At 44.3% G+C, this 18,905-nt stretch overlaps 1 protein-coding gene across 1 annotated transcript; it reads right to left on the bottom strand.

The window, feature by feature from the left end:
• Positions 1-4,391: 4,391 nt before the first annotated feature.
• On the bottom strand, positions 4,392-5,024 carry LOC131680898 (uncharacterized). Its single transcript, XM_058961614.1, has one exon. The coding sequence runs from the start codon at positions 5,022-5,024 to the stop codon at positions 4,392-4,394; it is 633 nt and encodes a 210-aa protein (XP_058817597.1).
• Positions 5,025-18,905: the final 13,881 nt, after the last annotated feature.

Here is an 18,905-nt window from a genome sequence, read left to right as displayed (position 1 = left end):
ACGTTCTTCACGTCGATCGTGACCACGGCGCAGTAGCGATTTCCCCTTCTCTTTTGCTTCGACGCTTTCTCCGCGCTCTCGATGACTGTGTGGATTGCGTCCACCGTCGATATCCCTTTCCGGAACCCGAACTGTCTCTGCGATAGTCCGTTCTCACTTTCAGCGTAGGTCGTCAGCCTGTTGAGGTCTACGAAACGAACATCGGGAAGAGGTTGATTAGGGTCACGGCGGTAGTACCTCAGGGCCCCATACTCGGCCCAACGCTCTGGAATATTATGTACAACGGAGTGTTAAAACTGGAACTGCCCAGGGGAGTTGAGATCGTCGGTTTTGCAGATGATGTTGTCCTGACGATAACCGGCGAGACCCTTGAGGAGCTGGAGATGTTGACGGCAGAGACAATAGACATCGTGGAGACCTGGATGGCTGAAGTCAAGTTGCAGCTGGCTCATCACAAGACTGAGGTAGTGCTGGTCAGCAACTGTAAAAAAATCCAGCATGTCGAGATCAGCGTCGGGGAACAGTCCATCCCATCGATGCGTGCACTGAAGCACCTGAGTGTGATGGTCGACGATCGGTTAAATTACAACAGCCATGTCGACTATGTATGTGAGAAGGCTGCGAGGACAACTAACGCATTGGCAAGGATCATGCCGAATCCGGACCGGAGGAGCAAGAGGCAGCACGAGACGTCTCCTGTCGGGTGTCTCATCCTCAATACTGAGGTATGGAGTACCGGCCTGGGCTGCTGCGCTGAGCTCAAAGCGGAACCGGACGAAGCTGACAAGCACGTTTCGCCTAATGGCTGTTCGTGTCGCGAGTGCGTATAGAACGATATCGTCGGAGGCGGTATGTGCAATTGCCAGGATGATTCTAATCTGCATCACTCTGGCTGATGACGTGGATTGCTACCAGCGGAGAAATGAACGTAATGCAAGGAGAATGGTCCGAGTGGACTCGTTTTCTAAGTGGCAGCAAGAGTGGGACAACGCGGAGAAAGGAAGGTGTCTGCTTGGGTACATAGAAAACATGGAGAGGTGAACTTCCATTTGACGCAGTTTTTGTCTGGGCACGGATGCTTCCAGAAGTACCTGCATCGGTTTGGACACGCTACGTCACCCCTTTGCCAGGAGTGTGTGATCGTGCAAGAGACGCCGGAAAATGTAGTCTTCGAATGCCCTAGATTCGATGAAGTCCGAAGGGGTATGCCTGGTGTGATATCGTCTAAGAAAGGTGCCGCGACGAGCGTATCTGGCACGCTGTCAACAGAGTAGTTACGAGTATACTCTCCGAGCTGCAGAGGAAGTGGCGAAGGGACCAACAAAGTAGCACCACTGGCTAGAATGCCGCCGGGAAACCACAAATCGGGTTTCGGGAGAAATTCCATCGCCGGGGACCACTTGAGTAGTACGCGATATAGCACTAGGTTAGGGTCGTCGGGGCGCCAGTGAACCGGACGTCAGGCTTCACCGGAATCGCCGGACCGACCTCGACACCCTACCGGGTAGCTCGTAGGTAGGCTAGATCCACCGTTGGGGATTAGACCGAGTAGACCGTGTCGAATAGCTAGCAGTGGGTAGTTGGGGCGCCAGTGAACTTGAAGCTACGCTCCACCCGAAATCGCTGGATGGATTTTAGCACCTATTGGCTGGCCCGTTGAGTAGGCTAGGTCGGAAGCAATCTACCGCCGGGGAATTCATGGTAGGGTAGATTCGCCGCCGTGGACTACCCGACAGAATCGTGACGAAAAGGGGAGCTTATTGGCTCACGAGAAAAACACCGGTACAGAGAGAAATTCACGGACGACCAATCAGGAAATGTCCTGGAGTCAGAGCAAGCTCATCGGATGGATTGTCCGGCAACGGCGTGATTGGGCGAGAGTTTAGCATTGACTCGACCTGAACCAATGCGGTTTGCAGCTCGGATTCGGTTAGGTGGGCATTTCCGAGGATTTTGCGAAGCAGGGTCTTCACGGATTTCACGCAGGCTTCCCAGATTCCACCGAATATGGGAGAGCGATGTGGGATGAAGTGGAACTGTATTCCGTTGTCTGCGCATTCGTTTGCTACGGCATCTTTGTGAACTTGAGTTCAGAAAAGCTTCCGCTGTTCTTCCAGTTCTCGCTGTGCTCCAACAAAGTTTGTGGCGTTATATGTAGATATGCGCAGGCTTTCCTCTACGGCTTACGAATTTTCGCAAGCTCGCAATGAATGTGCCAGTGGTGAGATCTGACACAAGGTCCAAGTGCACGGCTTTGGTAGCCATACATACGTATACGGTGATGTAGGCTTTGAAGGATGGCGATCTCTTATTTCGGAGTGACGTTCTCACGTACATTGGCCCAGCCAAGTCAACGCCAAAATTCTGAAACGGGTACGCCTGGTTGACCCGAACAGATGGCAGATCCCCCATCAGCTGCTGCAACGGTTTGGGTTTGGCACGTGCGCATACCATGCAACCGTGAACAATGTTGCGAACCAAGTTCCGTTCGGCGAGAGGCCAAAATCTTTGCGCAACGAGGACAGCTGGGACCGGCATGGAGCGTCTTATGGTGTTCTCTCGTGGCGATCATGTTGGTGAGACGATGTTTGGGGAGAACGATCGGGTGTCTTCCGTCGCCAGGTATTGCAGCATTGTGAAGCCGGCCGCCGACACGAATATTGCCGTCTACGAGTGTCGGGTACAGATACCGTAGCTTGGATTTACGGTTTACTTTTCCGACGGTTTCAAGTTGGCGTATCTCGTTGGCAAAGTGCCGCTATTGTATGCGACGGACAAGATTGAACAGAGTGCAATCAATGTCAATAGCCGTCAACGGGCCGACGGATGGTGATTCTTGCGGTGGAGACAATTAGCGGCGAAACGTCGAAGAAGTGTGCGGATCCGAAGTAGCTGACGAAGATTGGAATAGCGAACGACGATATCTGATGGTTCTTCGCTCACGACCGGAAGGACAATAGTCTGTCGGACCTCCGGTTGATCTGAGTTTGAGTTCGCTACGACGACGTACTTCATTGGCAAAGGAGCGAATATTGATTTTAGCCACTGCGGTCTGTTCCACCACAGTGCACTAGCGAGGAGTCCATCGAGGTCCATTCCTCGAGAAACGAGATCGGCGGGATTGTCTTCGGATGGCACATGATTCCAAACAGCTTGGGATGTCAGCTCTTGGATTTCAACCACTCGGTTGACTACGAACGTCTTCCATGTCGATGGAGTTGCGGATATCCAGTTCAAGACGATGGAAGAATCGGTCCACAGATATGTGGTGGCGGTGATGTCGATGCTGTCCTGAACTTATTTCAGAAGTCTGGACAGGAGTTGAGCTGCGCATAGCTCGAGGCGTGGAATGGTTTGAGTCCCCATCGGAGCGACCTTGGACTTAGCAAACAACAGGCGTACTGTACAAGGGCCCTCGGCAGGTATTGACCGGAGATATGCGCCATATGCAGACTCCGAAGCGTCGCTGAACCCGTGAATCTCCAAACGGTCGTAACCCGGACGTAACACATGGCGAGAAACTCGAAGGTGGGCAAGTGCTGAAAGCTTTTGGTGAAATTCCTGCCATTCGTAACCGAATCCGTTTGCCACGGATGTGTCCCAGTCGAGATGGAGTTACCAAAGACTCTGCAGCATGATTTTCGCCTTTGCAATGGTCGGTCCAATCAAACCTAAGGGATCGAAAAGACTGCTGATCTGAGAGAGGATCGTTCGTTTGTTCAGAACCGTGCATTCCTTCCAATTCGGCGTCTTGAACGAAAGAAAATCGATCGACGGCTCCCAGCGGAGGCCAAGTGCAGTCACGGAGGACTCGTGGTCCAAATCGAGTAGTGTTTTCGTCTCTCGGAGCTCCAACGGAATGGTATCAAGAATAGCTTGACAATTCGAAGACCATTGTCGGAGAGGAAGTCCTGCGCAAGCGAGCATTGCAATAAGCTGTTTGCAGGTAACGGCGAGAGACTAGGCATCGTCAGAACAGGACAGCAAATTGTCGACATAGAAGTCGTGGCGGACAGCAGGTTCCGCCAGCGGAAAATGTTGCGCTTCATCATCAGCGAGCTTCTGCAGCTAGTTGCCAAAGAGGGAGCACTGTTTGTGCCGTATGTGACAGTGCGGAGCTGGTAACTCCTCAGTGAAGCCTCGGGATCGTCGCGCCAGAGAATTCGCTGCAGCGGTTAGTCGGTGGGATGGACCAAAATCTGCCGGTACATTTTTTCAATGTCTATCAGATATCACGAACTGGTGGATTCGAAAACGGAGGACAATGGTAACGAGAGTGTCCTGGATTGTGGGACCAGGAAGCAGGACATCGTTCAGCGAGATACTGGACTTCGAACGGCATGATGCGTCGAATACAGTACGAAGCTTTGTAGTGGTGCTGTCGAGTTTCATCACAGTGTGGTGTGGAAGGTAGTATTGCGGTTCCGCGTCGATTTTATCGGGCCAATCTCCCGCATATGTCTGAATCTAACGTACTCGTAGATGAACTGCTGGTACATCGTCTTCTTATCGGGACTCGCACTGAGTGAGCGTTCTAGAGAGAAGAAGCGACGGGTGGCGTTGTATTTGTTGTCCTTTAACTGCCAAAGCAATTCGTCACGCTTGGGAAGCTTGACGACGTAGCGGCCATCGAAGTTGCGGGTGGTGTTCTTCACGAAATGTTCCTCACAGTATCGTTCCGACGGAGACCATCCCTTTGCATCGTGGACATCTTCGAGCTGCCAGAATCGGTTGGCCAGTTCATCGATCGTGCAGGGATTACTGAACTGGCAATTACGTGGATCGCTGTGATCATGGTTTTTCAACAAGCACTCTCCGGAGACGACCCAACCGAACTCTGTATTCTGCAGAAGCGGTAACTCTTCCCCGAGCGATATCCTGCCGTTTCGAAGAACTTGGAAGAAATGGGCAGCGCCCAGAATCATGTCAATGTCGCCAGTAACAGCGAACGTTGGATCTGCAAGCTCAATGTGCTTGGGAGTCAGCCAGTTGCGGGCTTCTATCGTCGACTGGGGCAGCTTCATGGTAATGGAAGGCAGAACGAGCATGGAGCATTGTACGGAGAAGGGAATGACTCGAGAGAAGATGGTTATCGTGGCCTGGTATTCAACCAGCGTTGTAGTGTTTCCGATTCCGCTTATCGGGAGAGCATGCGGCAATCGGATGCGAGGAAGCTACAGACGTTCGCAAAGAGCCCCAGACACAAAGTTGCGTTGGGAAGCACAGTCCAGCAAGCAACGAGCAGTGACGATGCGACCTCTACCATTACGGATATTCACTAGCGCAGTTGGAAGGAAAACGGTTCCAGGAATCACTTCACCAGTATGTGATATGAGGGCAGTCTGACGACTCATGGAAGGCCAATGAATGTGGGCTCCGTTCACGACTGAGGTAGAGGTAGACGGTTGCTGGATGGGAGCTTGCGAAACAGACTGGGGTGATAGTGAGTTTGGAGCATGCAGCGCAGATGCTGCGGTGAGAGTCGGCTGGAGGGCAACACAGCAAGTTGATCCGATGGCTTGACCACCAGAAGCGGGAGTGTCGTCAGAGGGCTCAGTATGAAGAAGCGTGTGGTGCTTCTTGGTACAGGTACGGCATCTTGACCCAGAACAGTTCCGGGCATAATGGGAACTCGATCTCAAACAGTTCATGCAAAGATTTTTCGGTCTTACCGGATCGATCCGTTGGCGAAGTTTGAGTTTCCGATATTCCGGACAGCTATACAGGTAGTGACTCTCACCGCATTTGTCGCACGGCTTCGGCTTGCTGGCACTGGATACTGCAGTTTGCTGTGTAGCTGCGACTGGATAGGCTGCTAGCTTGGATGTCGGATTTGGCTTGCTGCGAGGAGGAGCGGTGTTCGAAGTGGCTGAAGAAACTGCTTGAAAAACTCGAGCTTGCGTTGACTTGGCTCAACAAATTCGTACAATGTCAGTTATCAAGAAACAATACTGATTAGACACCACCGCCTGCTGGTTCATAATAGCGTCGGATTCGGTCGGATGTGGTGGTTTGTAGTAAGTTTACCTACTAACGCTAAAGCTCTTGTACCACATCCTACCAGATCACCGTTGGGTATTACTCCGGGAGGGATTGTGCTCTTGCTTTATTATTTTGTGTTAATAGTTCGTGTTTTTTTCCATTGATGCTGTATCTTGCTGTCCAACCTTCGCGGTATAATTGACCTGCTCAGGTCAGCTGCTAATGTCGTCATCTGCCAAGGCGTGAATTGATCCGGAGATGCCGAGCATAACGATTTACATCTCTTTACAATTATATTCGCAGGTTTTCTTATTCTTCTTGGTTTTCGGCGGAGGAATTTCTCCCGATACCGATGCCTATTATTGTGAACCATTTAGTTATTAACCTCTCTGGCACAGAGATCACCTACGGTGAAGTTTGCCTAGCCAATGATATCCCGACTTCCCCCGAGTTCGTGTTGTTCGTTCTTTATTTTTCCTCCTTAGCTGTTATTGGCAGCTAAGGAGGGATTCACAGGGTTTCTTCAAAAACTTGTTTGTAGAATGACCGAACTCAAATGACATTGTGTATCTAAATGGCAAGTAGTCAACAATTATTATTCATTAACAGGAAGTTACAAAATTTTCAAAAGTAATTAAAAAGCCTCATGAGAGGTTTTTGAACCGCCAAAACCATCCCCATGCGCACGGGCCTGGTAGGTGCATTTGTCCCAAAAACATCCCAGACTTCGAAGCTGAACGCGATCGCAAAATATGCTGCGAAAGGGTTGTGTACAAGATACGACCACGGTTATTTGGAATCTATTTTCACTGTTGATTAACCAATCAAGACCCAAATATACTTTTCAGTTCTGAAATGGTTCCACAGCTTTGATTAAAAAAACGTTAGCGAAAATTTTTGTAATTGTAATAACATCATGGTCGTGTCTGGTAATTTTTTCTATCTGAATTTCATGACTTTTTTGTTCCATCCGTCTTAGATTGCCAATTTGAATTTTCTGTATTCGATAACTCTTGGAGAAAATGGTTTTTGAAAATAAATTATTAAATCGAAATTGTTGCACTAAATATTTCCAAAATTAGGTAGACTTTGCTAGAATGTTTATTTGAATATATGTTCGTTTGGAATCAAGCGTTGTTGAAAGGTGAACGACAATTGAATTCAAGAATTTTATAAAACCAGTGGAACATACCTAAGTTCTCCTGGTTTTCCTTTAAATAGCAAAATCAAAATGTGTCTATCATGCTCGCCATCCGCGTATGACATTCATCCTTTTCCATCAGACCCAATATTGCCACTCTCGTCTCAAAAAGTCGTTCAGCTTTTGTTTTTCTTCGACACTGTTGCACTATGACTAATAGACGCTGTTGATGCAACACGAACGTGAGAACTCAACAGAAGAGGCGAACCCAAACATAAGGACGTGTATGAATGGAGCGGGTTGAATCTAGTAGTTTTTCACGGTGAAGAATTCGTGCTTGTTCGCCCACTACATATCTCGACATGACATGAGCGGAATTGAGTTGTGCAGTAGTGGCCGCCGCAGCATGCAGCAGCCGAGAATCCTATTTAGTTGGTTGAACCGAGAAATCTGGCTGCAGCAAACGGGGTTTGACGTCTGACATGTGAGCTGATGGGTTTTGTGTAGTGAGAGTTCAGTTTCGACTCGTTTTTATCACTGCTGCACTGTCATATAGCGAACCCGGAAGTGGAAATGATGAGTTATTCGTTTCTTCACTGTTTCGGCATGGATGATTCTGCTGGTGGTGCCTGAACTGTACTTATTAGCTTCCGTGTCAATTTAGTAGCACAAGGTGAGTGATGAAGATGAATAGCAGTTGTCGTTGGCACTTGACGTGGGAGAAAACATGGGATTGAGCAAGGTTTGAATCAAAATTAACGAAATTTCAATTATTGAAGTATGGTTACATGAACGGAATTTCATTCGAAGACGTAACATTGCAGGTTAAAAGAATAAACATTCAATAGGATTATGTCATTGAATGATATAAATCTTAACTACATAAATCGATTGGAATCCTCTACCCTTTCTTAGGAAAAGTACCTTCGCTAGACGAAAAAGGCAAACGACGAAAAAATCTGTCGCCTTTCGCTTATTCATGCCATTATAATGAATTCCATCTGCTTGATCTGCATTCGAGCTGAACACAGACAGACAGCACCAAACGTATCAAGAATAGCAACCGTAAGTATGTCCTCTTTCTATTCCATCGTTTTACAACGACAGACGACGCGAACGCGTCTTGTCATAAATCTTACCAACTGGCGCACGATGATATCACAAATCCCTAATTTACATCCTCTCGAGAAGCTGCCCACTTTTTTGTTCCACACATTTTTGACTCTCTGTCAGCGATTGACTGACACTAAGACGAAAAATCTAAAGAAAATTATAAAAAGCTTATGAAATGACAGCAGATCAAGTTGAGTACGTTTGACACACCAGGAGAGTTGTCAAGGTAGTAGACAGAACCATACAAAATTCTTGGCACATAAACGAAATTAACGGGGATAAGGTGAACGACTTCTACAAGCCGAGGATGTTGACTGAAAAAAGCCTTTTTTGGAATTCTCCATCGCCGTCGAAGTAATCTTACAAATTTACAAATATCAGGTAAGCGAAAAACTTTTCTGAGTGGCATCGATAGCAAATAAAAACCGAGAATGAAGAAAAACCTCTACACCGCCATCGTAATCGTTTTACACGCTTCACTTACATTCGGTTCATTTGTCAGCCCATCAATCATAGGACATACCCCCGGGAAATCTTAACATTTGCTTAATCGAATGTGACACAAAGTTGGGCAGGAATCAGAGAAGTATGAAGGGAACATTTTAGCAAGAAGAGCGAGAGCAGCAGAATTGTGAAAATGCATTATTTTCTAGATTTATATTGATTTTCTGATTCTAGGTTTTCGGTTCTCAGTTCTCGATTTTTCATTCTCAACCTTCAAATCTGGATTCGATATTTTCGATTTGATTCTGAATTTTCAATTTTTTTTTTATTTTTGTTTTTTTGATCTTTGACATTTGCTTTTTGATTTTGGATATTGCATTTTGCCTTTTGTCTTTTGCTTTTTGCCTTTTGCCTTTTGCCTTTTGCCTTTTGCCTTTTGCCTTTTGCCTTTTGCCTTTTGCCTTTTGCCTTTTGCCTTTTGCCTTTTGCCTTTTGCCTTTTGCCTTTTGCCTTTTGCCTTTTGCCTTTTGCCTTTTGCCTTTTGCCTTTTGCCTTTTGCCTTTTGCCTTTTGCCTTTTGCCTTTTGCCTTTTGCCTTTTGCCTTTTGCCTTTTGCCTTTTGCCTTTTGCCTTTTGCCTTTTGCCTTTTGCCTTTTGCCTTTTGCCTTTTGCCTTTTGCCTTTTGCCTTTTGCCTTTTGCCTTTTGCCTTTTGCCTTTTGCCTTTTGCCTTTTGCCTTTTGCCTTTTGCCTTTTGCCTTTTGCCTTTTGCCTTTTGCCTTTTGCCTTTTGCCTTTTGCCTTTTGCCTTTTGCCTTTTGCCTTTTGCCTTTTGCCTTTTGCCTTTTGCCTTTTGCCTTTTGCCTTTTGCCTTTTGCCTTTTGCCTTTTGCCTTTTGCCTTTTGCCTGTTGCCTTTTGCCTTTTGCCTGTTGCCTTTTGCCTTTTGCCTTTTGCCTTTTGCCTTTTGCCTTTTGCCTTTTGCATTTTGCCTTTAGCCTTTCTGCATTTTGCATTTTGCATATCGCATAATGCATTACGGATTTCCGATTATTTGATTTTTTGATTTTTCGATTTTTCGATTTTTCAATCTTTCGATTTTTTGATTTTTAGATTTTTCGATTTACCAATTTACCGATTTACCGATTCTTCGATTTTTCGATTTTTCGATTTTTGATTTTTCAATTTTTCAATTTTTCGATTATTCGATTTTTCGATTTTTCCATTTTTCGATTTTTCGATTTTTCGATTTTTCGGTTTTTCGATTTTTTCGATTTTTAGATTTTTCGATTTACCAATTTACCGATTCTTCGATTTTTGATTTTTCGATTTTTCGATTTTTCGATTTTTCGATTTTTCGATTTTTCGATTTTTCGATTTTTCGATTTTTCGATTTTTCGATTTTTCGATTTTTCGATTTTTCGATTTTTCGATTTTTCGATTTTTCGATTTTTCGACTCTTCGATTTTTCGATTTTTTGATTTTTTGATTTTTTGATTTTTCGATTTTTCGATTTTTCCATTTTTCGATTTTTCGATTTTTCGATATTTCGATATTTCGATTTTTCGATTTTTCGACTTTTCGATTTTTCGATTTTTCGATTTTTCGATTTTTCGATTTTTCGATTTTTCGATTTTTCGATTTTTCGATTTTTCGATTTTTCGATTTTTCGATTTTTCGATTTTTCGATTATTTGATTTTTAGATTTTTCGATTTACCAATTTACCGATTTACCGATTCTTCGATTTTTGATTTTTCGATTTTTCGATTTTTTGATTTTTCGATTTTTCGATTTTTCGATTTTTCGATTTTTCGATTTTTCGATTTTTCGATTTTTCGATTTTTCGATTTTTCGATTTTTCGATTTTTCCATTTTTCGATTTTTCGATTTTTCGATTTTTTCGATTTTTCAATCTTTCGATTTTTTGATTTTTAGATTTTTCGATTTACCAATTTACCGATTTACCGATTCTTCGATTTTTGGTTTTTCGATTTTTCGTTTTTCGATTTTTCGAATTTCGATTTTAGAATTTCGATTTTCGATTCTCGATTTTCGATTCTCGATTTTCGATTTTCGATTTTCGATTTTCGATTCTCGATTCTCGATTCTCGATTCTCGATTTTCGATTTTCGATTCTCGATTCTCGATTCTCGATTCTCGATTCTCGATTCTCGATTCTCGATTCTCGATTCTCGATTCTCGATTCTCGATTCTCGATTCTCGATTCTCGATTCTCGATTCTCGATTCTCGATTCTCGATTCTCGATTCTCGATTCTCGATTCTCGATTCTCGATTCTCGATTCTCGATTCTCGATTCTCGATTCTCGATTCTCGATTCTCGATTCTCGATTCTCGATTCTCGATTCTCGATTCTCGATTCTCGATTCTCGATTCTCGATTCTCGATTCTCGATTCTCGATTCTCGATTCTCGATTATCGATTCTCGATTCTCGATTCTCGATTCTCGATTCTCGATTCTCGATTCTCGATTCTCGATTCTCGATTCTCGATTCTCGATTCTCGATTCTCGATTCTCGATTCTCGATTCTCGATTCTCGATTCTCGATTCTCGATTCTCGATTCTCGATTCTCGATTCTCGATTCTCGATTCTCGATTCTCGATTCTCGATTCTCGATTCTCGATTCTCGATTCTCGATTCTCGATTCTCGATTCTCGATTCTCGATTCTCGATTCTCGATTCTCGATTCTCGATTCTCGATTCTCGATTCTCGATTCTCGATTCTCGATTCTCGATTCTCGATTCTCGATTCTCGATTCTCGATTCTCGATTCTCGATTCTCGATTCTCGATTCTCGATTCTCGATTCTCGATTCTCGATTCTCGATTCTCGATTCTCGATTCTCGATTCTCGATTCTCGATTCTCGATCCTCGATTCTCGATTCTCGATTCTCGATTCTCGATTCTCGATTCTCGATTCTCGATTCTCGATTCTCGATTCTCGATTCTCGATTCTCGATTCTCGATTCTCGATTCTCGATTCTCGATTCTCGATTCTCGATTCTCGATTCTCGATTCTCGATTCTCGATTCTCGATTCTCGATTCTCGATTCTCGATTCTCGATTCTCGATTCTCGATTCTCGATTCTCGATTCTCGATTCTCGATTCTCGATTCTCGATTCTCGATTCTCGATTCTCGATTCTCGATTCTCGATTCTCTCGATTCTCGATTCTCGATTCTCGATTCTCGATTCTCGATTCTCGATTCTCGATTCTCGATTCTCGATTCTCGATTCTCGATTCTCGATTCTCGATTCTCGATTCTCGATTCTCGATTCTCGATTCTCGATTCTCGATTCCTCGATTCTCGATTCTCGATTCTCGATTCTCGATTCTCGATTCTCGATTCTCGATTCTCGATTCTCGATTCTCGATTCTCGATTCTCGATTCTCGATTCTCGATTCTCGATTCTCGATTCTCGATTCTCGATTCTCGATTCTCGATTCTCGATTCTCGATTCCTCGATTCTCGATTCTCGATTCTCGATTCTCGATCTCGATTCTCGATTCTCGATTCTCGATTCTCGATCTCGATTCTCGATTCTCGATTCTCGATTCTCGATTCTCGATTCTCGATTCTCGATTCTCGATTCTCGATTCTCGATTCTCGATTCTCGATTCTCGATTCTCGATTCTCGATTCTCGATTCTCGATTCTCGATTCTCGATTCTCGATTCTCGATCTCGATTCTCGATTCTCGATTCTCGATTCTCGATTCTCGATTCTCGATTCTCGATTCTCGATTCTCGATTCTCGATTCTCGATTCTCGATTCTCGATTCTCGATTCTCGATTCTCGATTCTCGATTCTCGATTCTCGATTCTCGATTCTCGATTCTCGATTCTCGATTCTCGATTCTCGATTCTCGATTCTCGATTCTCGATTCTCGATTCTCGATTCTCGATTCTCGATTCTCGATTCTCGATTCTCGATTCTCGATTCTCGATTCTCGATTCTCGATTCTCGATTCTCGATTCTCGATTCTCGATTCTCGATTCTCGATTCTCGATTCTCGATTCTCGATTCTCGATTCTCGATTCTCGATTCTCGATTCTCGATTCTCGATTCTCGATTCTCGATTCTCGATTCTCGATTCTCGATTCTCGATTCTCGATTCTCGATTCTCGATTCTCGATTCTCGATTCTCGATTCTCGATTCTCGATTCTCGATTCTCGATTCTCGATTCTCGATTCTCGATTCTCGATTCTCGATTCTCGATTCTCGATTCTCGATTCTCGATTCTCGATTCTCGATTCTCGATTCTCGATTCTCGATTCTCGATTCTCGAGATTCTCGATTCTCGATTCTCGATTCTCGATCTCGATTCTCGATTCTCGATTCTCGATTCTCGATTCTCGATTCTCGATTCTCGATTCTCGATTCTCGATTCTCGATTCTCGATTCTCGATTCTCGATTCTCGATTCTCGATTCTCGATTCTCGATTCTCGATTCTCGATCTCGATTCTCGATTCTCGATTCTCGATTCTCGATTCTCGATTCTCGATTCTCGATTCTCGATTCTCGATTCTCGATTCTCGATTCTCGATTCTCGATTCTCGATTCTCGATTCTCGATTCTCGATTCTCGATTCTCGATTCTCGATTCTCGATTCTCGATCTCGATTCTCGATTCTCGATTCTCGATTCTCGATTCTCGATTCTCGATCTCGATTCTCGATTCTCGATTCTCGATTCTCGATTCTCGATTCTCGATTCTCGATTCTCGATTCTCGATTCTCGATTCTCGATTCTCGATTCTCGATTCTCGATTCTCGATTCTCGATTCTCGATTCTCGATTCTCGATTCTCGATTCTCGATTCTCGATTCTCGATTCTCGATTCTCGATTCTCGATTCTCGATTCTCGATTCTCGATTCTCGATTCTCGATCTCGATTCTCGATTCTCGATTCTCGATTCTCGATTCTCGATTTCTCGATTCTCGATTCTCGATTCTCGATTCTCGATTCTCGATTCTCGATTCTCGATTCTCGATTCTCGATTCTCGATTCTCGATTCTCGATTCTCGATTCTCGATTCTCGATTCTCGATTCTCGATTCTCGATTCTCGATTCTCGATTCTCGATTCTCGATTCTCGATTCTCGATTCTCGATTCTCGATCTCGATTCTCGATTCTCGATTCTCGATTCTCGATTCTCGATTCTCGATTCTCGATTCTCGATTCTCGATTCTCGATTCTCGATTCTCGATTCTCGATTCTCGATTCTCGATTCTCGATTCTCGATTCTCGATCTCGATTCTCGATTCTCGATTCTCGATTCTCGATTCTCGATTCTCGATTCTCGATTCTCGATTCTCGATTCTCGATTCGCGATTCTCGATTCTCGATACTCGATTCTCGATTCTCGATTCTCGATTCTCGATTCTCGATTCTCGATTCTCGATTCTCGATTCTCGATTCTCGATTCTCGATTCTCGATTCTCGATTCTCGATTCTCGATTCTCGATTCTCGATTCTCGATTCTCGATTCTCGATTCTCGATTCTCGATTCTCGATTCTCGATTCTCGATTCTCGATTCTCGATTCTCGATTCTCGATTCTCGATTCTCGATTCTCGATTCTCGATTCTCGATTCTCGATTCTCGATTCTCGATTCTCGATTCTCGATTCTCGATTCTCGATTCTCGATTCTCGATCCTCGATCCTCGATTCTCGATCCTCGATTCTCGATTCTCGATTCTCGATCCTCGATCCTCGATCTCGATTTCGATGCTCGATTCTCGATTCTCGATTCTCGATCTCGATTCTCGATTCTCGATTCTCGATTCTCGATTCTCGATTCTCGATTCTCGATTCTCGATTCTCGATTCTCGATTCTCGATTCTCGATTCTCGATTCTCGATTCTCGATTCTCGATTCTCGATTCTCGATTCTCGATTCTCGATTCTCGATTCTCGATTCTCGATTCTCGATTCTCGATTCTCGATTCTCGATACTCGATACTCGATACTCGATACTCGATACTCGATACTCGATACTCGATACTCGATACTCGATACTCGATACTCGATACTCGATACTCGATACTCGATACTCGATACTCGATACTCGATACTCGATACTCGATACTCGATACTCGATACTCGATACTCGATACTCGATACTCGATACTCGATACTCGATACTCGATACTCGATACTCGATTCTCGATACTCGATTCTCGATACTCGATACTCGATACTCGATACTCGATACTCGATACTCGATACTCGATACTCGATACTCGATACTCGATACTCGATACTCGATACTCGATACTCGATACTCGATACTCGATACTCGATACTCGATACTCGATACTCGATACTCGATACTCGATACTCGATACTCGATACTCGATACTCGATACTCGATACTCGATACTCGATACTCGATACTCGATACTCGATACTCGATACTCGATACTCGATACTCGATACTCGATACTCGATACTCGATACTCGATACTCGATACTCGATACTCGATACTCGATACTCGATACTCGATACTCGATACTCGATACTCGATACTCGATACTCGATACTCGATACTCGATACTCGATACTCGATACTCGATACTCGATACTCGATACTCGATACTCGATACTCGATACTCGATACTCGATACTCGATACTCGATACTCGATACTCGATACTCGATACTCGATACTCGATACTCGATACTCGATACTCGATACTCGATACTCGATACTCGATACTCGATACTCGATACTCGATACTCGATACTCGATACTCGATACTCGATACTCGATACTCGATTCTCGATACTCGATACTCGATACTCGATACTCGATACTCGATACTCGATACTCGATACTCGATACTCGATACTCGATACTCGATACTCGATCGATACTCGATACTCGATACTCGATACTCGATACTCGATACTCGATACTCGATACTCGATACTCGATACTCGATACTCGATACTCGATACTCGATACTCGATACTCGATACTCGATACTCGATACTCGATACTCGATACTCGATACTCGATACTCGATACTCGATACTCGATACTCGATACTCGATACTCGATACTCGATACTCGATACTCGATACTCGATACTCGATACTCGATACTCGATACTCGATACTCGATACTCGATACTCGATACTCGATACTCGATACTCGATACTCGATACTCGATACTCGATACTCGATACTCGATACTCGATACTCGATACTCGATACTCGATACTCGATACTCGATACTCGATACTCGATACTCGATACTCGATACTCGATACTCGATACTCGATACTCGATACTCGATACTCGATACTCGATACTCGATACTCGATACTCGATACTCGATACTCGATACTCGATACTCGATACTCGATACTCGATACTCGATACTCGATACTCGATACTCGATACTCGATACTCGATACTCGATACTCGATACTCGATACTCGATACTCGATTCTCGATTCTCGATTCTCGATTCTCGATTCTCGATTCTCGATTCTCGATTCTCGATTCTTGATTCTCGATTCTCGATTCTCGATTCTCGATTCTCGATTCTCGATTCTCGATTCTCGATTCTCGATTCTCGATTCTCGATACTCGATACTCGATACTCGATACTCGATACTCGATACTCGATACTCGATACTCGATACTCGATACTCGATACTCGATACTCGATACTCGATACTCGATACTCGATACTCGATACTCGATACTCGATACTCGATACTCGATACTCGATACTCGATACTCGATACTCGATACTCGATACTCGATACTCGATACTCGATACTCGATACTCGATACTCGATACTCGATACTCGATACTCGATACTCGATACTCGATACTCGATACTCGATTCTCGATACTCGATTCTCGATACTCGATACTCGATACTCGATACTCGATACTCGATACTCGATACTCGATACTCGATACTCGATACTCGATACTCGATACTCGATACTCGATACTCGATACTCGATACTCGATACTCGATACTCGATACTCGATACTCGATACTCGATACTCGATACTCGATACTCGATACTCGATACTCGATACTCGATACTCGATACTCGATACTCGATACTCGATACTCGATACTCGATACTCGATACTCGATACTCGATACTCGATACTCGATACTCGATACTCGATACTCGATACTCGATACTCGATACTCGATACTCGATACTCGATACTCGATACTCGATACTCGATACTCGATACTCGATACTCGATACTCGATACTCGATACTCGATACTCGATACTCGATACTCGATACTCGATACTCGATACTCGATACTCGATACTCGATACTCGATACTCGATACTCGATACTCGATACTCGATACTCGATACTCGATACTCGATACTCGATACTCGATACTCGATACTCGATACTCGATACTCGATACTCGATACTCGATACTCGATACTCGATACTCGATACTCGATACTCGATACTCGATACTCGATACTCGATACTCGATACTCGATACTCGATACTCGATACTCGATACTCGATACTCGATACTCGATACTCGATACTCGATACTCGATACTCGATACTCGATACTCGATACTCGATACTCGATACTCGATACTCGATACTCGATACTCGATACTCGATACTCGATACTCGATACTCGATACTCGATACTCGATACTCGATACTCGATACTCGATACTCGATACTCGATACTCGATACTCGATACTCGATACTCGATACTCGATACTCGATACTCGATACTCGATACTCGATACTCGATACTCGATACTCGATACTCGATACTCGATACTCGATACTCGATACTCGATACTCGATACTCGATACTCGATACTCGATACTCGATACTCGATACTCGATACTCGATACTCGATACTCGATACTCGATACTCGATACTCGATACTCGATACTCGATACTCGATACTCGATACTCGATACTCGATACTCGATACTCGATACTCGATACTCGATACTCGATACTCGATACTCGATACTCGATACTCGATACTCGATACTCGATACTCGATACTCGATACTCGATACTCGATACTCGATACTCGATACTCGATACTCGATACTCGATACTCGATACTCGATACTCGATACTCGATACTCGATACTCGATACTCGATACTCGATACTCGATACTCGATACTCGATACTCGATACTCGATACTCGATACTCGATACTCGATACTCGATACTCGATACTCGATACTCGATACTCGATACTCGATACTCGATACTCGATACTCGATACTCGATACTCGATACTCGATACTCGATACTCGATACTCGATACTCGATACTCGATACTCGATACTCGATACTCGATACTCGATACTCGATACTCGATACTCGATACTCGATACTCGATACTCGATACTCGATACTCGATACTCGATACTCGATACTCGATACTCGATACTCGATACTCGATACTCGATACTCGATACTCGATACTCGATTCTCGATTCACGATTTTCGATTCTCGTTTATCGTTTCTTGTTTCTCGTTTCTCGATTTTCTGCTTCTAAATTCTTTTCTCCTAATTCTGGACTATATTTCATGCTTAAACTAAAACACATTTTCCCCTGTATTTCACCAACAAACGCCGTCACGAAGAAGCTATTTAGGAGAAAATGTCATTAGTCCTCATTGATGGAGTTTGGCTATAACTGCTCCGGAAAGTTATCCGGGACGAAAATCTCGTCGCATGTCTCCTTTCAACGACAGCAGAAAGCTATGCTAGCACACTCGTGACATCTCCGGGCGGCATACACAGCCCCAGGCACGTTCTGAGCGGAATCTGCTCGTTAGACCGTAATTTTCCTTCTCTACAGCGCACAAAGACTGATCCTGATACACTTAATAGTTTTTGAAATTAACTAAAAGGTGTGAAATGGTGAAAGCTTTCACATCAGCTTTCTTCGGTCGCAATTTATTTAGCCATTGGCCTCGGAACTAATGCTCGACTCTAGAACTGCGACAGTCTCTGCTGAAACCATGTTCGTCCCTAAACCTGACACGGAGTCTGAGAGGAGACATGAGTGTGACTCATGGAATTGACACCCTTAGATCGGGTTTCACCCCGTCCATCGATGTCCAGCAGATGTAAGTTAGTGTTTCTCCAGAAAGTTAAACAGTTTCTTATGCTCTCGTCTCGACAATGTTCAGCAGCATCAACC

Source organism: Topomyia yanbarensis, chromosome 2 (assembly GCF_030247195.1).
Source record: "Topomyia yanbarensis strain Yona2022 chromosome 2, ASM3024719v1, whole genome shotgun sequence".
Classification (NCBI taxonomy): domain Eukaryota; kingdom Metazoa; phylum Arthropoda; class Insecta; order Diptera; family Culicidae; genus Topomyia; species Topomyia yanbarensis.
This window is presented reverse-complemented; position numbering and strand designations above follow the sequence as displayed.

What these genes read in the sequence shown, in the direction of transcription:
- LOC131680898 (XM_058961614.1), bottom strand. Translation starts at nt 5,024, where the DNA reads ATGAAGCTGCCCCAGTCGACGATAGAAGCCCGCAACTGGCTGACTCCC.